Source organism: Camellia sinensis, chromosome 4 (genome assembly GCF_055761805.1).
Source record: "Camellia sinensis isolate YWXY chromosome 4, ASM5576180v1, whole genome shotgun sequence".
Lineage (NCBI taxonomy): Eukaryota > Viridiplantae > Streptophyta > Magnoliopsida > Ericales > Theaceae > Camellia > Camellia sinensis.
This window is the reverse complement of record NC_138964.1, coordinates 40,785,314-40,806,852: the sequence shown is the minus strand read 5'-3', so window position 1 is coordinate 40,806,852 and position 21,539 is coordinate 40,785,314. Positions and strand designations below refer to the sequence as shown.

Sequence of the window (21,539 nt, the reverse complement as noted above, 5' to 3'; positions counted from 1 at the left end):
TATAATCAATTTAAAAATACAATCATCGTGTCATCAAAACGAAATGCAAAAAATCACAATCATATTTTTTTTCATAATAAAAAAAATAAATGAAAAAAAGGGAACCATAATAAAAATAAATAAATAAATGAAAAAAAGGGAACCATTACTTACATGTTGAATTGAAGATTGTGGAGATTGTGTTGAATTGAAGATTGTCGCTATTGAGGTGTCAGGCTGTAGAGGTGAATAAGAAAAATGAGGTGCAATAGTATGGGGAGGTGTCAATTGAAAATAAGACGCGGCGGTAGGGTTTAGGGTTTTTAAAATTCAAAAAGACTGAAATTGAATGGTGGGTGGAAGAATTTTTGTTTTTTAAATCATAAAAATAGAAAATTAAGATTGAGATATTTGAGCTCCTGTAAAGCTTGTGGGTTAGAAACTCCATTTTCTTTATATAATATATAGATGTGACTTTGCTACACCTGTTTCATTTGTTTGATGGATTAGGTTGGATGAGATTATGAGTACGGTGTGATTGAATGATGAGATTAGTAGTGTGGTGATTTTAAGTTGGAGATATAAGATAAAGTGTGTTTGTTTATATACTAGTGTGGTGATATTAGTTTGTTAGGACTAAGTCTATAAAATTACTTAAAAACCTCTTCATATATAATATAATTTTGTTGGTTTTATAAAATGGAGGGCAAAATGATAATTTAGCCATCCATTTGTGTGAGGGGATTAACTATCCCAATCCTCTCATGGAAATGCTAATCCCACCATGGGAGGGGATTCATACTCCTATGGGATTGCTAATACTAGCTCATTTTGTTACACACAAATAGGGGTGTAAATCTGACCTGGTTTGGCCTATGTCAGGCCTCGCAGGCTCTTGCCAAAATTCGGGCTGGGCCGGGCCACGGGCCAAAAAATTAAGTTCAAGCCCAAGGGTATTCAAGCCTTAGGCGAGCTAGTGGACCGGGCCAGCCCAATGGGCTTGGGCGGGCCTGACCAATTTTTTTTGTTTTTTAGAATTTTTTATACCAAAATTTTATTATTTTTCATTAAAAAATACACTAGGCCTCGGGTGGGCTGGGTTTCAGGCCCTAGGTAGGCCTTAAGCGAACCAATAGGCTGGGCCACGGGCTTAGCCAAGCGGACGGGGCCGGGTTGGGCTTCAAAACGATGGCTCAGAGGCTTGGGCTCGGGCCTAAGCCCAAGCGGGGCTAAACAGGTCGGGCCCATACCAGGCCACGGGCCATTTTTACACTCCTACTACATAAACATGAATTTGGTGGGTCTCATAGATTGGTAATCCAATTCTTCCTCCCAAACTCCTAATCAAACATACCCCCAATTAAACATGACTTAAGGGTCTGGGACCTTGGGTCCTTAGAGAAAAATGGCTATTTTGACAAATTGGTTAAAAGTCAAATTTTTGATTTTTTTGGGTCACATTCCCTGTCTATCTTTTTACACATTTTTTTCAAAAAAAAAGTTTTTTTTAAAAATAAAATAAAATAAAAAGTCAACTTTTAACCAATTTTTCAAAAAAAAAGTTTTTTTTTAAAAATAAAATAAAATAAAAAGTCAACTTTTAACCAATTTTTCAAAATAACTCAAAATATTTTTAAAGGGTCTGGGACCTTGGGTCCTCGGAGAAAAATGCCTATTTTGACAAATTAGTTAAAAGTCAATTTTTTGATTTTTTTTGGGTCACATTGCCTTTCTATTTTTTACACATTTTTTTCAAAAAAAAGTAATTTTTTTTTAAAAAAAAGTCAACTTTTAACCAACTTTCCAAAATAACCCAAAATATTTTTAAAGGAATAAAACGGTGTATATATATATATTTTGACATGTAGTAATCCAACTTTAAGATGTGGTTTGAAATTAATTATTTTATTTTATTGATTTTTAAAAAAAAATTAATAAGATGAAAAGAATAGTGTTTGAGTATAATTTGTTTTAGGTCTATAGATGTATTGCTTAAAAAAATATGATTGATTGTTGTGTATACTTTATTTTTTGGCTTTTTTATTTGTTTGCTTTTTTTCAGTTTTTTTAAACTTTTTTTAGTCAAAATGTTAAATTTTCAAAGGAAACCTAAATGTGGATAAAATTAAATCATTTTCTTTTTATAAAAAAAAGTTCCAAGAACATTATAATAATCTATATAATAAGATAGAAAGGTTTTTGAAAATGTGTAAAATGTATCAGAGATACATTTCGTTTCAACGGCTAAGATGAATCTTACATTTATATTAACGGTTTAGATCAATTATAGTCCCGCCCAAACATTTCTCCTGAGCTTTCCACCAACCCACGTCTCCCCACCTTCCCTCTCTGTCTCTCTCTCCCTCTCTGCTCTCATGTCTCCCTATTCCCTTTTTATCTCTCTCTCTCCCCTTCGAAATCGGACCCTTGGCTGAAGAATGTTTGAGTTCATCTATGGTGTGTGAAACAGCGAGCACAACCTCTGAACTGTGAATCGCAACGCCGTTGACAATTACGACGCTGTTCGCCGATCGAATAACCACCTTATTCTAAGGAGATAGTGTCTCCAATCGTCCCGGCACAACGTGGTGAAGGAAATCAAACCGAAATCCATTAGATTCGGAGAACCGATCGAATAACCACCTTCTTCTGAGGAGATAGTGTCTCCAATCGTCCTGGCACAACGTGGCGAAGGAAATCGGAGAACAAACTCGAATCTGATGGAGAATAAACTCGAATCTGATGGAGCGAATCATTCACGTAGAGATCGGCTGGCGTAGATTGTTTTCTTGGATCTGGAGATGGTGAGATCGCCGTTGAAGCCCTTGGAGACGAAGAGGTAGTGATTGGTTTTCCAGCTACGGCTTCATGGGTTTTGTCTATTATCATTAATTGTTTTGTTTTTGGTTCTTTTGTTGATGAATTTTCAGTGTGTGTTGCAATTTTAGGCAAAAATAGAAGAATTGAAGCTGGAATTTTAGAAGACCCAATTCAATTCAATTGATTTATTTTTCTTTCTAAAATCTTTGTTGGAGCTGAGTATGAGAAGATTTGGCAATATCAGGTATTTATCAAGTTACGGCTTCATGAGTTTTGCCTATTATCATTAATTGTTTTGTTTTTGGTTCTTTTGTTGATGAATTTTCAGTGTGTTGAAATTTTAGGCAAAAAAATAAGAATTGAAATTTTAGGCAAAAAAATAAGAATTGAAGCTAAAATTTGAGAAGACCCAAATTTGAGGAAAAGTAACTGAAATTTGGGTCAACATGAAAAGCAATTTCATACACCATTTATCAGAACATATGTGTGCTTCAACATGAAAACTAAATCCAGATAATTTGACACCCAAACACCACATTAGACGTTACAAGGGAAAAACAAAAACATGTACTTAAAAGTGAATGAGACTTGGGCACCTAAGGGGAAATGATCTAGATGTAGAAAAAGAAAAACAAAATGACAATATAAGCTGGACGACATACGAAACAAATGGGGTTAGTTTATGACTCATGATCTGCATTATGCTCTGAAAGATTTTTCTTTGATCTGTCTAATTAACACATAGTTTTGGCAGAAACAGAAGGTAATACTATATTTATATTTCTTTGTCAATTAATGTGTTCTCTATTATATCAATGCAAGAGCCAACGGACTTTCCCAAAGCCATGGCTTTTGCTACTCTGGATCGAGCTTTCTGATGACAAACTAATATTAAGAGAGTATTTATAGCAGCCCATTTTACTTGAAAATCAGCTTCATTCTTTGTGAAACCCGACTTTACTCTCTCTTTGATCTCTCTCTTTACCTTTCTCTCTCATCTGTGGCGCGATAAACAGGTATGGTTTAATCATGGCAATGTCCGGTACTCATTTGTTTCAAATTGGGATAGTTCATGTGTTTAATTAAAAAAAGACTGCTATTTGAGAAATAAATAAAAGAAATAATTTATAATGAAAAACGCCAGACCCACCAAAATAATGATAACATATTAACTCATTTGTTTCAAATTCGGATAGGTACGAAATTAGATGCGTTCTTTATTTGTTTATTTATTTTCAAATAATTTTAAAATTAAATTATGTGATGTACAATGGTTTTTCTCTTTTTGGTTTTTCTTTTTAAAAATTTATTGTGGCTTTATGGGTAATTGAATTGCATTAGTAATCTGCTAGGTTTCTTGACTTCTCAATATGGAGCAAGTTTTAAACTATGACTAGAAGGCTTTGAAAGATTTTTCTTTGATCTGTCCAACTAACACATAGTTTTGGCAAAAACAAAAGGTAATAATATATCTATATTTCTTTGTCAATTAATGTGTTCTCCATTATATCAATGCAAGAGCCAACGGACTTTCCCAAAGCCATGGCTTCTGCTATTCTGCATCGAGCTTCCCGATGACGAACTAATATTAAGAGAGTATTCCCATTTTACTTGAGAATCAGCTTCATTCTTTGTGAAACCCAACCATTTAAGTATTCTGTTCAACTGTTTCATAATTGATAAACTGCCAATTAATAATCCTATTCAATTCAAGGAAAGTGAATATTTTATAGAAAACACGTGCTGAGTCTCCTAATATTACGCATAAAAACTTATTCAAAGTCTGGAATAAAAAACAATATAAACAAACCCAGATCAACATATAGTGAAAATAAAATAGAGAAACCATTTTCTAACAAACAACGATATTAGGATTCATATGGTAAAATCCTGCAAGCACTGAGATGATAATTGATTCTCAGTGTAATTAGAGTCCTACAAAACATGTCTCACTTGACAATACCCCAAACTCAGAAAAACCTGGACCCCTGCATCTATGTTCTGTCTTAACCTGTAACTGGCATATATGTAGTTCTTGAAGGTCATAAGTTGGTTATAGATCCTCAAGTTCAAATGTGAAATTTGGATCACTAGCCCAGTTAACCTCTGCATGGAAAATGTGTAAGACCAAAACATAAGAGTGCCCAAGTTTCTGGACGACAAGACAAGTTGAAAAAAAAATATATATATTTTTTAAAAATAGTTAACGTTTTTTATTAGAGGAAAAAAATAGTGAACATTTTAAAGTTTATTTTAACTTTTTAAATTTTAGAATTAAAAAAAAAATTATCTTTTAAGAGGGACCGATAAAGTAAAACATTATGATGTTTGTTAATCATCTTAATCGCACTTCAGCATCAAAACGACTTGAGAGGAGTCTATGACTATAGATGAATATAAACAATAGTGTTATTAAGCTACCAACAATATCTTAAATTAAAATTAGATTTGAGTTCCATCTGTATCTGAAAAACTCACCAAGAAATGGGTGAGTAAGCATTTTTGACAATACTAGCCCCAACATTTGGTTGCTGGGAAAGCAAAGAAAAATGAAAGAAAACAAAATAATTTTTAAGGTATATTTTTTTTCCCTTTTCAATTTTTTTTTTTTTTTTTTTTTTTTGGCTCTGGATTTTTAAGGAGTTTAAAAACAAACTTCTGGTGTTTCTGATTTTGCATTTGTGAGTCGACTGCAATCAAATTTGTATGTGTATATATGTTAATTTTGTTTATAACATTCAATTGCCAAATTTCGGTTACTATTTTTTAAATTGTTGTGCTATTTGGTATGGTGTGCAGAAAATTCAAGTTTGCATGTATTTAGCTTCCTGGCCAATTCATCCAAAAGGGAAAACCAGGGGCCTTTTCTCTTGGAAGACCTACAGCATTCTTGAAAAATTACAAATCAAGCCTACATTTCTTCGGTCATTTAGAAGGTAAATTCTTTTAATTTTTTATTTGAACTCTTTTGGATTTAATTTTTTCCTTTTCAATAGAGGTGACTGCTGAATTTTTAAACCTTAATTATCCCCTATGTAAACAGAACCTGTATCCATCATGACTTCATTTTTTCCTGCATCTTTCGTGTGCAATGGTTGATTCACACGGGCAGATTTTTGGCTGATTGTAGAGGTGTTTGTTCAGGGGGAGTTGTTACCCATTAGAATTTTAAGTCCTTTTTCTAATTTATGTATTTTTTTACTGCTAGCTTTCTATTGTCACTCTCCTAACATGAGAATTAGATGAGAGCTATGAAATTGGATCTAAAGTTTGCTCAACATCAAAAGTGGGTGATGTCATTGAATCTAGACTTATTGAATTTGTAATCACAACTGTCTTGATTTATTTGAATTAATTATATGTTATATTTGATTTATATTGTGATTACATTAATTAAAAGAAACTTATAATGCTAAGGGCATATTCCCTCAAGCATTTAGAAGTCAATTTAGACTTACACAGTCAATCAATTTCTGAGGAAGGTAATTTTCCTATGTAAGGAGCACTTCTTCACGCATGAAGAACTTAGGTCGAGTCTTAATATCCTATTTCATCTAATATGTGAGGCTATCAAGTAGTAACATATATATCCAGTTTGCCTAATGTTCCTTAATCATAAATTGTTTTCATTTCAATTTTGATTTAGTTTATTGTGTATGATCTTTCCATTTTAATTTTTGTTTGAACCCTTTACTAATTTTACCTAATTTATATATTTGCAATTTGTTCTTCAAGACTCAATCTTTTGTTTGTAATGGTTTTATCTAATCGGAATTTGGATTTGAATTCATCTGCAATCTATGATTTTGTCGGTGAAAGTGGCATTCTTGAATTTATTTATTTATTTAATTTTGTTGTTTTGATTATCCATTTGATTCACTTTATAGTTTCTTACATTGGTTTGACATCGATTACTGATTCACACGATTAGGGTTTTGCTACCTTTGTTGTGATATATTCTTCCATTTTTTTTTTAATAGGGAATTGATTTTTGAAGATTTTGTATCTGCTTAGTTTTAGTTAAATGTGAATTGGGATTTCTGAGATGAAAAGTAATTGTGGATTTGTTGAATAATGTGATATGGGTATTGAAATGATATATTTATTGTAAGATCTTTTGCTTATATGCATTCATCTTCGCCCTGCAGTCGAGATTTTTTGCAGCTATAGGTTCAAACAGGGGCCTCCGATTCCTCTAGACAATCACAAACCTTTGCCAGTTTTAAAGAGTTGCAACCTCTCTTTGGGTCATTTAGAAGGTAGATTTTTTTTTCCCTTCTATCTATAGTAGCATCCATTCTATCCAGCAATGTACTCAGGCTCTAAATCTTTTAGTGTTGTGATGTATTTCTATACAAGAACATGAAATGCTCACCTTTTTAGAGCTACTTCCAAGTCCTCTTTATAGTTAAAAGCTTCATCAAACCCAAATTTGTTCTTCAACAAATCAACCTTGGTTGAAAAATAGTAAAAGAAATAAACAGAAGAAGAAAAAAAAAAAAAAAGAAAAAAAAGAAGAAGAAGAAGAGAGTTAGTGACTATACCTTTTCATTTTTTTTTTATTGGCTCTGGATTTTTAAGGTAGTTTAAAAACAAACTTCTGGTGTTTCTGAATTTGCATTTCCGGGAGTACATAACATAGTTTTTGTGCAATCAAATTTGTATGTGCATAAATTCGACTACGGAGGTGGTCATGTGTAGTCATGTTGATCCTAACAAAGCCATAAATCCCGGTCTCATATACGACATGAAAGTCACAGACTATGTCAAATTTCATTGCTCCATGGGCTATAATGACACTGCCATCAGCTCAATAACCAGGGATAGTAGCCCATGCCAAAGAACACCGAACTTCCTTTTAAACCTTAATCTGCTATCTATCTCTATTCCAGAGCTGAAGCATACTGTGACAATGTCAATAACAGTCACAAACGTTGGTCCGATATTATCTTTCTATGTTGCTCGCGTTGAAGCTCCCCCGGGCATAAATGTGACAGTTGAGCCCTCGATTTTGTTTTTCAATTTTACAACAAAAATGCTCAAGTTCAAGGTAACATTTTGCTCCCAACTGAGAGTTCAAGGAAGATATACATTTGGAAATTTGTATTGGGAAGATGGTTTACATGTAGTAAGGATACCATTGATAGTTCGACCTGTCATTGAATATTTTTATTCTGAAACATGATCACAGACTATATCATCTTTTTTTTTTTCTTCTTTTTTTCTTCTTTTTCCTTTTTCATATTATTTAGTTTTTTATAAGAAAAATAACATTGATTTGAGTTCATTTTGCAAAGCAATAAAATGCTATAATTGCTAAGTAGAAGATGGAAAAGCCGATGATGCCATGACCGGGAATTACCAGATTGTTTGTCATAGTTTCTATTGTAAAAAATGTGATTTATGTGTGTGCGCACGCGTGCACGTTTGAGATGTTCCTATCTATTCAAAGAATCTTTGTATGTTGGAATAAGGTTGCAGTTTTTATCATATTCCAGGTTATAAATTTCTTTTTACCTTTTCACATAGTGGTAATCGTCTCTTTACTTATAGGCTTTTATTTTTATTTTTCTTCTTTTTTTATTTCTATTTTTATTTTTTATTTTTTATATTAAAAAAAATGGGATTCGTGCATTTTAATCTTAATATTATTTAAAGTTTGGTAGGCTTATATGCCACCAAACTGGGTTCTATTTTTTTTAAAAAAAAATTTGGTGGGTTTGGATCCGGATCAACATTCTTGATTTGTTTATAGATTTTTAAATTGAATGTTTAAATTTAGGGAATCACTATCCTCAATTGGGATAGTAATCCCATTAAATATGTTATCATACACTTGAGCCACACCAAATCACAGAAATATCCACGAATCCCATTTTGATTTATGGGTGGAAAATTGGTGGGTTTGGCGTTTTCCACCCATAAATCACAATACCGGCCCGAAATGGAGTACTTGGATTATGTGTAGAATTGTGGATACTTTTCTCTAGGTTTCAATTATTTTTCTGAGTATCACTGTAATTTTCCCAACATGAGAGTTAGGCTACACTACACTACCCAAAAAAATAAAATTGAATAATATGAGATGTTCTAATTTGTTCAAACACGCGTCTATTGTTGTGGAACTTTTCTCCAGCATGTAACCTTCTGATGAAAACAATTTTGTTGACTGATAGAATTTATGTGTGCGCGTTGTATTTTTTGTAATCAATTTCTTAGTCCCTACCATTTTTACATTCAAAAATTCTCTCTTTTTTTGTTTCTCTAAAAAATAAAAAATTAAATGATGAGCTTATTTGAGATTCTACTACTCTCTCTCTCTTACCCAATTCGAAAACAACCTGTCCAGAACAGAATGATTATGTAGTTTTCTCTGTATGGTATATTTCTATTTGGTATTTTTCCATTTTTTTTTCTCCTATTAAAATTTTTTTGTCCTATTAAATAGTGTTGGGATTAAATATATTTTTATAACTGCATTTTAATCTTAATATTATTTACACCGTGCCTTTAGGCACGGGCATACGCTAGTCATAGAATAAGGAACAACCTCTACACATGGATTGCGTCTAGTTTTGTAATTGATTTATGTATTTTTAGAAAAATTGTTTTTAAAATTTAAATTAATTATATTTTACCTTCTTAACTATTATTAATTATTTTATCTTCTTTAATTTTAAAATACTATATACAAACCTATCAATTATTAAAATACATATGGAGGATAAAAAGTGAAACAATTTTTATAATGGAGGAATACGAATATATAATTTTAAAATTGAAGGGATAAAAAGAAATTCAATAATAGTTGAGGAAGATAAGGTGTTACTAAGCCTTTAAAATTTCGATCTTTAGCATTGTATAAAATGGTTCCATAAAATAGGGATATTAATTTCATAATGGTTGTGAAAGATTACGGGAGTTCCCATCCGCTTATGCTCCTTAGCAAACTACTCGGCATTCAGCCGGAATACACCATAGGTTGGTCTAATGACTAGTTTGGTTTCTCACCGTTGTGTTTGATTGAAAAATTTAAAAATAAATTTGAAAAAAAAAAGAAAAAAATGTGTAAAATACAAGTATATTTTATTCACAGTTTACTTTAATTTTCTCTTTCCTTTTTTCAAATCTCTTCTCAAATTTTCCAACCAAATACAACGTGATAGAAAAAGGTGATTAGAAGAACAAAATTCTAATCTTATAGACTGTTTGAGGGGTGTGATAACAAAAGAGAGAGAGAGGGGGGGTTTGATTTTTACGAGATAGAGAAAGAAAATAGGTTTGATTTTCAATAGGTAACGCGTTGAATGGAGAATGGATAGTTTGGTCATTTTATAAAATCATGTCCTTATGAACTGAATAGTTTGACACGTGGGTTTTTGGGAGAAAGAAATCAAAATTTAAATTTATAGCATGAGTGCCCAATTATTAATTTTTGTCTTCCTTATTCTTTATAATTTGTGCCAAATGATTTGCCAACTTTTGGCAATTGCTTTATTTAGTTTCGACCAATTAATTTTTTCCTAAAGTTGTCATTTTTTTTTAAATTTTAATATTTTACTATTTTGCTCCCATGTATTTTATTGTATAATTTTTATCTTATTATTATCTTCTGTACTTTGGATTGTTATTTTCTGTTTGGGTATATAATGAATTTTTAAAGTCAGAATTTTATAATCCAAAATGGCAGTTTTAGGCATTGTAATTACATACAATTAGACACACATAATGGCATTATCTCACAAATATTGAATCATATAGGAGAAATTGCGAATCAGTTGGAAGACCAAAAAAAATTACAATGTAATGGAAAAATTTATAATTTCAATTATTAAAGTTTATAAATTTTATCATTAATTTATTTTTACTTTTGGAAATATGGGCTCAATTATAGTTTCCCCGATCATATAATGGTTGTACCCAAAAACAAAAGCATTTGTCATTGTTTGACATTGTACTGTGTTACAATTTAACTTTGATAATGTCATTTTGCCTATAACCATGGGGGATGCTTTTATATCAAAGTTTGAATTTGAACGTTGGTTCTAAAATATGTGAAGTAATAGAAAAATATTAAGAAAAAAAAAATAAAATAAAACAAAATAAAAGAGTAAACAATTTTCTGTTTTGTTATTAGAGCATCTCCAACGGTGACTCAAATTTTTCACCAAATCTGAGTAAAAAATGACCCATTTCACCAAATTTGATACCACTCACTCCAACGGTTCACCTTTCGCCAAATCTATCCCAGGACAACCGGGTGGTCGACAGGCCGGTTGACCGGTTAGGAAATTTTTTTTTTTTTTTTTTCGCGAATTGTCTGAACTTTTTTTTTGAACTTTCTGAACTTTTTTCGGGTCGACCGGCCGGTTGACCGGTTAGGCAATTTTTTTTTTTTTTTTTTTTTTTTTTACGGTTTGAACTTTTTTCCTGAACTGTTTGAATCTTTTACTGGTCGACCGGTTGGTCAACCGGCCGGGCAACCAAATCTCCTGAACTGTTTGTATTTTACCAAATCTCGAGGGGAGTGTTTGTAATTTGCCCTTTTGAGATTTACTGTAACTTCTATTTATTTTGAATTTTAACAAAACTCTGCTTTATGCTTTTTTTTTTTTTTTTTTTTGGTTCCTTTCTTGTTTTATGCATACATGGACCTCATTTGTCAACATCTATGCTATTCTATAAAACAAACACTCAAGTCGGATCTTGAAAATTGAAGATTATACAATGCCGCAAAGTACATGAAAAAGAAACTGATTTAGCTACTGAATTATCCTTCTCCTTATTCTCTATCTAAGTCATTTATTCCCATGGATCATTTGTAATTAGCAATACGTAACTGTCGCATATTTGAATCACTCCTTCTAGTCTTTATAAAAGCAACTGCTTGGGTTCTTAAAATATTAGATTTGTTCATTTATTTTGGTAAAATGAAAATAAAAAACATATTTGATATTCATGTCCATTTCAAAAAATTATTTTGAGTCGATGGTTAGAGATTGTGACTAGAGATAGTTGTCGACCAATGGTGATCGAATCTGGGTGTAAGTCACAGGAGGTAATGACTAAAGGTAATTTTTGGCAAGAGGTGGTTGTGGTTATCGGTAAGTGATAGTTGCCACTTGTGGAAAGTTGTTGGTGATGTTGGAAGTAGTGGTCGAAGGTCAAAGGTTGTTGCCCAACGCCAAAAATGGTTACTGAAGGTTGTTTTCGACAAAAAATAGTAACCGTTAGCGTTTAACTGTAGGTGATTTCCATAGGTTGAAATTGGCTGTCAGCAATAAGAGGTAGGTGGTTTTCAAAGGTCATCAGTAGTAGTTGTCTAAGGTGAGGGTGGCCAAATGTGGTGATCGGTGAGGGATCAAACAAGGAATCAAGTAGTAGGATAATTAAGATAAAAAAATAATAATAATAATAATAATAATAATAATAATAATAATAATAATAGTAGGATGGTTGTTGAATAACATTTTTTTAGCACATTACTTAAAAATAACTTTACATACAATATCATATTTTTTTAATGGAGGAAAGCAACAAAATAATTGTTAATTTTGGTGGATAATAGCGCACAAAAAAGAAAAAAAAAAAAAAACTTTTGAACGCACTTTCATAAAACTTATTCATGTACGTATATTATAGTTTCGTTTGGCATGAATTATTTTGATTAAACTAATTAATAAAGACAAAACAAGTTAATTTAGCCAATAAGATAAGATATCACATCTAAATTATAATTATTTCACTTTTTCTCTCACAACCATCAAGTACAACAAAAATCAAAATTTATTCTAAATACAATTTTTTTTAAATAGGTTAAATTAGCACATTCCAAACGAGGACTACATATGCATTGTTTTGATCAAATTCTTTGCGTTCGTTTTCTTATATGCTAATAGCCACCATTAAGGGTATGGATCAAATTGTATGTAATTTCTTTAAGAATTGGTTGAAAAGATGACTACAACATATCGATAGAACAATAATAAAGGGTAATTCTATTCGCACCAATTCCACTCAATGCACATACTTAATGAACACCTTTTTAGTATATATATCAAAAAAATAAAAAAAAAATTCTCAGTACACATCCATTTATTCTAATAATACCCTCATTTTTAATTTCAAAGCTCAAAATTTTCTTTCATCCACCAACTCATCATTCGCGGCCGTTACCACCACTCTGTCAGCTCATTCCCTTTCCATCATAGACCTCCACAGTCAACTCAAAAGTGAGTGATTTCGCGGCGAGAGACTTGTAAGCATGTATGACTCATAGCGGAATGTGGTTGCAAGCAAAAGAGAAAGAGACAACACGAGGAGATGACGGAAGAGAGGTGGCACAAGTGATGGAGGATAGTTGTGGTGTCTTAGAATTAGGATTTGGGTGCAACAAGATATGGATATCATGATATTTGTGTCCTAGATATTTTTATTCTAGGACAAAAGTATATTAAGAAAAATCTTCATTAAATGTATGAAGGGATAGAAATTAGTTTGTGAAAATAAAATTACTAAATAATGACGCATAAAATATACATATAATTTATGCAAGATGGACATTTAACTAGAAGAGATTAGGGTAAATAGATTATTGCAATCCTCAATTAAGAAACATTTTTCTGAAAAGTATAGGAGAAAATAGCATGCATGTGTTATTAGATCTCTCACTATTAATAGGAATTTAATAAGAGCACTATGCAATCCATTTATATAAAACTCAAAAGTTTCATCAGTTCTTTGTCATACCACTTGCCTGCCTTGCTCTCAACAATATTATGCAGTTGAGACAAAAGGGTAGCCCAAGTGGTAAGGGCCCCTTTTACTAGACCCCAAGTCTGGGTTTCGAGTCTCACCTCCCCTCCCCTAGGTTAGATTACAACTGTGTTGTGAAAAGAAGTTGCAATTGACCATAGCAAACATGTTAGGAGGTAATGAACCTAACATTATCACAGAATGGCCATTTAAGAGAGACCTTACAGTAAGAGAAAGGGATGGGCATTTCTCCAGTCCACAAAGTGGACTAGACCGTACTGTTGGATCTGTTGGACCTGTAGAACTCACCACGAGTCCCGTTTCAATAATCAGAACCGTTCAATATGTAGAGCTCGTCCAGTACTTCATCCCTGCAAAAAAATCACGTTGATCGAATATCGATAGCCCCTCGATCGGAATACATTTTTGTTAACAATTTATTTTAAAAATCATATTTACTACTGACAAAAATGTGTTCCGATCAAAGAGCTATCGGTATCTGGTTAACGTGATTTTTTTTTGCAGGAATGAACTACCACATAATGGCATAGAACAAATTTTTACATGGTGAAAAAAGCATACAATCCCCAGAGATGTATAAAACAGTAAAATTATACCTTAGCCTCTATAATTCACCTCTTGTGTCGATTTGATCTACGTAGTTCCAATTATAGCAATTTCACTCTTTCATTTTTCACATTGTGTTAATTTAGTCCAATTGATAACATCCATCAAGAAATTGAACAGAAATCAAGGCTGAAATAATGCATTAAAAAAAGAATGCAACATTTCAAATTGGATGCCAACCCCTCAATCACTTTTAGGAGAGTGAATACACTAGTTTGCTCCTTGGTTTTAGTGAAGTTTTTGAAGAGCCATTATCAATTGGACTAAATTGATAGAATGTGAAAAATTCAAAGGTAAAATTGATGTAATTACAACTACAAAAACTAAATTGACACAAAAGAAAAACTATAAGAACTATAGTCGTAATTTTTCCAAAAGAAAAATTGCAAAAATAAAAATAAAATGTTTGAGAAATATGGTGCAAGATCATGAGGCAAAAGAAGATGGGATAGACATTCATGACCATGGAGTTGTGCTAGGATAACAAATATTTCAAAGTTAAGCCTCTACAGAGAGGAAATGGTTAATCAAGCAAACCCATTATAGATAAAACCTAACAGTTCTACCACATAGCAGTGGTTTAAAGAGCCATCAAAGTTTTGCCCAAAAATACCAATTATCGATGGTCAACTTACTTGCTAATGGTTGATAAAAAAATAAACATCAGTTAACTGAAACCAATATTGATGCAAATTTAACTAGACCCTTTAATTTGATACAACTATCTATTAACTAGTCTTGGCATGCTACACAATAAATAAATAAAAACACCCCAATGCAGTGCCAAGAAAGCCAAAGTTACCAGTGCTTGAAAGCTGCAAGGAACAAAGCTGTGCAAAACTCAATCCCCATGAAAGTCAACTTCATCATATTGTGTGTGTTGTGTTCATCCTACGACTGCATTTCCGTGTACTCAATAAAACTGAATTTGAACTTCAAGGTTAAAAAATTTCATTACACAAGTTGATTAGGAGAACTTAAACCATTAACAGATTATAGTTTACACAAAACGGGAGAAATCATCTTCCAAAACAATTGAAACATCACCTCTAATTTTGTCGATTTACCTTCAGATATGGCAAGGCACCAATGACATTGTCATAGTCACTGCGGTTAACTTGTAGCTGTAAGAGAACAAAATTCAATCAAAATTGAGATACAACTGAAGGATCAACGTACTGATATCAGCATATGTTCTATTCTTTTGAATTTATTTTTCTTACTCGTAAACAATTCTCTATCAGAAAATCAGAAACTGTGATTCCAGATCAATGGTAATATCAACCAATCACTGATATATATATGCATATATATATTAGCAATGATCATTTAAAATTTGTCCATTTTGTTTTTCATGAGATATGGCCAACTAGTTCATTTCCCTAGATGTCATAACATCATTCATTTGGGTAAATGTTACTCATTAAATTTTCAAGGTCCAAGCTCTCTCTCATTGCAGAGAAAGGCTATTTGTATCCAACAACCACTATCTTTTATCCAAGTAATTTTACTAGCCAAAGCTTTAGAAAGGGGGGGAAAAATCTAAAAACGAAGAAATATCGATGACATCACAATATTCAAAGGTTTGTTGGGGAAGTGGTTTTTTTTTGTGGCTCTTTGGCTAAAATATGGGTGAAAAAAACAGAAGTATTTAGGAATGGCTTTTTATGTAAAAACGTGCTTTTTTGTACGGACTTTTGATTTTTTGGCTTTTTTTAAATGACTTTTTAACCTTTTGGATAAATTAGCCTATTGCGAAATGACCCCTAAGGTTGTGTTTGATTGGAGGATTTAATTAGAGAAATGGAAAGAGAAAAGGAAATACAATCCCACTTTTTGTTTGGTTATCATGAAAAACACAGGGAAAATGAAAATGAGAGGGAAATGCAATCCCACTTTTTTGTCTTTTGGTTCACTTAGCCTCTTTTTTTTTTTCAAATTCCCAACTCAACCAAATATAGCTTGGAATTTGAGTCCTATTAATTCTTTCTCCTTCTCTTTCTATTTCCCTTTCCCTTTCCATTTCTCTCATCAAATCCTCCAACCAAACAGAGTCTAAATTTCTGCTAAAGCTTAGATTCCAAAGGTAAGAAGTCAGGCCTTGGGTTTGAAATGAGCCACATAAACCCCTTCATTGTCTGCAATAGCAAGTGGACAAAATAATCAATACTTGAGAGAACCCTCACCATGATCACCACAGACAATCTCCCTTAAAGCTAATTGTCATGAAGTTGCCTTGTCAACATCATCATGTGATGCTTTGTTATGAGAATTTTACGATTCATGATTTTGCATTTTTTGCAAAATCGATACGAATCTATGAGTGAATCTATTTTGATGTGAATCTCTAGTGAAACGCACGATTCACTATTGATTCACGAATTGATTTACGATTTGATTCAATTTTTACGATTCATGCAATTCTTGAAACTATGACAACTGGCATATTTTGATTCTTTTTTTCTCCATTTTTTTTTAATAGTTAAAATGGCATAATACAACTTCTAATAGTGTTTAGTACAAAATAACTAACATTTATACATAATTTGTTGTTATTTTGGAGATGATGGAGTTTTCAATGGGATCAAATTAGATTGAGTGAGTCAAACAATATGTTTTTAACCTTTCTTCTAATTTTTTTCTTTTCTTAAAAAAAAATTATAGTGTATTTTCTGAGGATGCCTCATCCTCCTCTCTTTGGCTTTGTGCCGTAATATATTCTTGTTTGTTGCTAATCAAAAAAAAAAAAAGAAGAGTAACTTGCAATATGAATTATCTATTGCTATTTTATTGAAAGAAATGTACTTCAATACTATATGGGTGAGGTAATATTGAAGTAGAAAATAAGAATATACGCTTATGACATATCAATATGGTGTCAGGTTATTATTACTTAGAAATTGAGAGTTTATCTTTGTTTACTTTCTTTATTAAGAATGGCTGATAAGCAATATCTATAAAAAAAAAGAAAAAGGTATGATGGTAATCTTACATGAGAACCTGTCTTAACTTCTTACCTATTAGACAACGTGATTATCATTCAAAACACCATGTTCATTGATTTAAGTCTAAATATTTTATATTTATAAGATATATTTAACATCTAAGTGTGTAAATATATTTTTCTAAGTAATTTATAAAAAGTGACCAAATCTTTACGATTTACGATTTGATTTGATTAGTGATTCGGTACAAGGTCATTTTGATTCACGATTTGACGACTATGATGTGATGTAGCACTAGAAGAAAAGTAAAGGAGAAGAAGAAATATAGAGAAGCAGCAGACAGAGAAAAAAGGGGAGGAACCAATTTCACAAATCAATTTTCAATTAATTAATATCCAAACCAAGTCTACAAAACCTATTATATATAGGCTTATTCATAGGCATGTTAGAAAATCCTGATAAAAGTTATTAAAAAAAATTATAATAATTAAATCCAAACTAAATAATGAAACCCAAATAATAATAATAATAATTAAATCCTAACTAAATAAAGAAACCCAATAAATATAAAACAATGCCAAAATAAAATATTAAAACTTTGTCAAGGTGGTCCACTCGTAAAATTATATTATATCCATACTCACCGGTACTTATTCAAAAATATTTCCATTTTTGCATGTGTATTATGCCTCCATCTATTTCGTACTTTGTCAATAGAAGTTAACACAACTAATCTGGTATCTTTGGTATGTAAAACCAAAAATCCATTTAGATTCTAACACCAAATTCATCATTTAGCACCTTTCCAAGCCTTTTTTCCTTAAGAAGCACTAATTTTTCAATCATAACACCATATGTTTCCTCACTGCTAGTAAGTACATGCAGCCTGCTCAAGGTTTTCGCAATGTGGCTAACTTATCTAAAAGAAAATTGAGGGAAAGAAAGGTAGAAAGGAGATAAGAAGTCTCTTAAAGAAAATAAAATAAACAATAGAACAAAAGGGCAATATCAACTTCTGCTTGCTTCTAGGTTTAAGAATTCCTTCATTGTTGCACCGAAACATACAAATATTGACTACTACAAATCCCCATGAAGCTTCCTTGCGGAGGAACATAATCAGCCTTACAAGGCCTGCCTATAATAGCCCTTTCTTTGCCATGGATCAGCCTCTTCATAACCTTATTGATTCATCAGAAGTAACTAGCTTAAGGCCTCCAGCTTAAGAATAGACAAGTCATTCTATTATCAATCTGGTACCCATTCTTATGAGAACACCAATCCAAATTCAGCATTATCTCTAACACAAGAGGCTTCCAAAATTCATTAATTAAAACTCAACCAAGTTGGTACACAGAATGGATCATTTGGCCCAATACTATCTAAATAGGCCCCATAGTAACAGCTGAATAAATAACTTCAGGGTTGAAATCTTGAAATCGCTATCCAATATTGGATTCCTTAGAAAACTTCAAACTTCATAACAAATTATGATCAAATGAATGTCAATCTTACCAATGGATTTTAGCTTTCATCTTCCAAGCCTAATCATATTTAAAGAACTAATAGTGATCTTTACATATCATATACACACATACATGCATGGTTGTTAGAATCGTACGATTCACAATTTGATTCATATGATTCAATATAAGTTTTAACAAAAACAATTCGAATTGTGATGTTGATTCGGAAATTGAGTGACTTGTGCAATTCAATTTGCGATTCACTATGATTTGTTACGATTCAGTTCTATTCTATTTTTGTTTTCTCTTACATAATGCATGAAATCAGATGGTGTTCGCCAAACTATAAAGACATATAGAAAAGAACAATTAGTTATATTCATATACATGATGTTATAAGTATATACATATATAAAAATTAGTTATATTTATTTTTACATCATTTTAAACACTATGATTTATATAGATATATAAGATTATATCTTATATTAAATAAAATTAATCTTATGACTCACGATTCAATACTGTTCACTATTCTCTATTTTGGCAAAACAATTTAGGATTCAATTTGCGATTTGACAACAATGCACACGTGTATATATATATATATATATATAAACTGAGAAATTGAATGAAATAAAAACGCAATTAATACCTCCTATTCTAACACATAACTATTAACTAAAAGGGTGAAACAATCGCATAGCCATAAAATTATGCATAAAGAAGAGATTGAGAATGAGTTAAAAGAGGGAAAAAAAAAAGCCCTAACCATCTTGGAGAGTCGCAATTTCCTCTTGGTATTCTTCTTTCCAAGCAAATGCTGCTTCCCAGCTCTCCTCCTCATAATCTTCCCACTACCCGTGACTCGAAATCGCTTCGCCGAAGCCTAAAAACACCCCAAAAAACAAATAAAATAAGTACCCAATTCCTCAATTACCTACAAAACACACAGAGATAGAGAGAAAGACCTTGTGGGTTTTCATTTTGTAGCCTTTTGCAGAGACGACGGTGAGAGATGGGGGGGTTGGAGTGGGAAAGTTGAGACGAGGAAGGATTGGGAAGAAGCCAGATATGGTGTGTGAGGAACTGAGGTTGAGTGAGGATTTCTTGGTGAATTGTGAGAGGCGAACAATGGTAGGAGTGGTACGAAGACTAGTAGTAGAAGAGCGAGCAATTGGGGGTGAGACTTTGAAAGCAAAAGAGAAGGTTGTTGAGGACCACGCCATTGTTGCTCTCTCTCTGCTATTTGTTGTTTTGGTTGAGAGGAAGGACCTCTTCTAGTTGTGTTTGTTTACTGGGTGCGTGTGGATAATGAATGGCTGTGTTGCATTCTGTGCTATAAAATGGATAAATTTTAGAGACCCGAATGTTTCAATTTTTTAAATTTAGGGTTCTTTTGGAGGTGGATTAGTGATCAAATGTTAGCTTTTAACCTATTTTAGTTTATATTATTTTTCTAATTTTTTATATATATTTTAAAAAAAGTTAAAAAATTAACTTTTAACTATCTTTTTAAAATAATTCTTAATGATGTGTAGTGTAGGTGATATAATTGGTTAATGATTAAGAAAATATGAGTGAATGTTATCTTAAAAATCTAATTGATTGTTGTATTATTAAACTTGAAAATTGAGTCTAATTTTTAGACTGGTATAGTAATGTCCGAAATAAAAATAGGTCTATTTTGAGAAGTCAGTTAAAAGTTTTTTTTTAAATTAATTAATTTATTTTTATCACATTACCTTTCTATTTTTTTACACATATTTATTTTTAAAAGTAAAAAATAAATAAATATAAAAAATAAAAAATCAACTTTTAACATGCTTCTTAAAATAGACCATAATCACATAAATAAAAATAAAAATAATTCATCCACTAAAAAATGGTTACATGGGTCTTTTTTGTCCTTTTCAACCTTGCTTTCGTTTGAAATAAAATAATTCTAAACTTGATATTATTTTGTAAATATATTGTTAGTATAAGCAGAGTGTTTTTATCTTTTTTTTATTTTATTTTTTTTTGATTGAGGTGTTTTCACTTAGTTAACAATATTACATATTAAAAAAAACAAATACTCAAAAAAATAACTTATATTTTAATTATAATCATCATCAGTTTTTCATTATTAAGTAATTTTATAATAAAAAAATGTGAAACATGTTTGGGAAGATGTGTGTTGGGTTTTTTTTTTTTTTTTACACAATAAGACAAACTTTTTGCAAAACTAAAAAAAACAAATCTAAACAAAATATTATATCCAATCCCATAATCATTTCATTTTTCTCTCACAAACATTACATCCAACCATAAAAAAAAAACCCAAATATCTTTCCAAATACCAAAAAGTTTTTATCCAATAATATTGTACAACTAAAAAAACCTACATAAAAACTCACTTCCCAAACACCCACTTTAAATGCATGTAAATTAAATAGATATAAAATCAGAAAAATATTTCCTTTGCATTATCATTTTACTAACATACACAAATATTTTTTTTTGTGTATGTTAAGAGTAAAATGATAAAAATCACCTAAATTAAAAACTACTAGTAGGCTGGGTTTTTGAGTTGAGGTTTGTGTGCTTGGGCAATTGAGTTTTGAAAACGCGATGGTGAAAATCTTAATCAAATAAGTTTTTGTTTTAAAACTTGAGTTCATAAAAAGTTTCGAAATATATGCTGAAAGTCAAATAAGTTTTAGATTTTCAATTTTGAAAAAATAATTCAAAAATTCAACCAAAGAGACTAAGCTTTTTTATTACTTCAATGAAGACGTTTGCGGATTAACTACCAAAATAAATGTATATTAACCTAATCCCTAATTGTAGTGACTAGGTTACCATTTGGAGTTGTTTGACATGATCTAAATAAGTACACTTTTTGTCTTTTTACGAAAAGATGTACAGAAAAATAAAGAGGTGATGTGATGAAAAAAATATAAAAAGA

General features: G+C 31.4%; 1 protein-coding gene across 5 annotated transcripts; it reads right to left on the bottom strand.

Annotated features, from left to right (window-relative positions):
- Positions 1-14,778: 14,778 nt before the first annotated feature.
- Positions 14,779-20,928, bottom strand: LOC114315174 (large ribosomal subunit protein bL35c). Of its 5 annotated transcripts, none has more exons than XM_028261754.2 (4): positions 19,561-20,928; positions 19,362-19,478; positions 15,249-15,305; positions 14,779-15,114 (listed from the first exon to the last, which is right to left on the bottom strand). In XM_028261754.2, exons 1-4 carry the CDS (start codon positions 19,816-19,818, stop codon positions 15,073-15,075), a joined length of 474 nt encoding a protein of 157 aa, XP_028117555.2. In that variant the 5' UTR covers positions 19,819-20,928; the 3' UTR covers positions 14,779-15,072. The 5 variants fall into 5 exon arrangements, with proteins under 5 accessions (XP_028117555.2, XP_028117558.2, XP_028117553.2 ...); XM_028261757.2 differs by having other exon boundaries at positions 14,779-15,103; XM_028261752.2 differs by having other exon boundaries at positions 14,779-15,011.
- Between the last annotated feature and the right edge of the window lie 611 nt (positions 20,929-21,539).

Coding starts and splice junctions, on each gene's coding strand:
- LOC114315174 (XM_028261752.2), bottom strand. CDS start 19,818: ATGGCGTGGTCCTCAACAACCTTCTCTTTTGCTTTCAAAGTCTCACCC. Junction 19,479..19,560: donor ACAAAATGAAAACCCACAAG/GTCTTTCTCTCT, acceptor GGGTGTTTTTAG/GCTTCGGCGAAGCGATTTCG. Junction 15,306..19,361: donor AATTGCGACTCTCCAAGATG/GTTAGGGCTTTT, acceptor GTTCTCTTACAG/CTACAAGTTAACCGCAGTGA.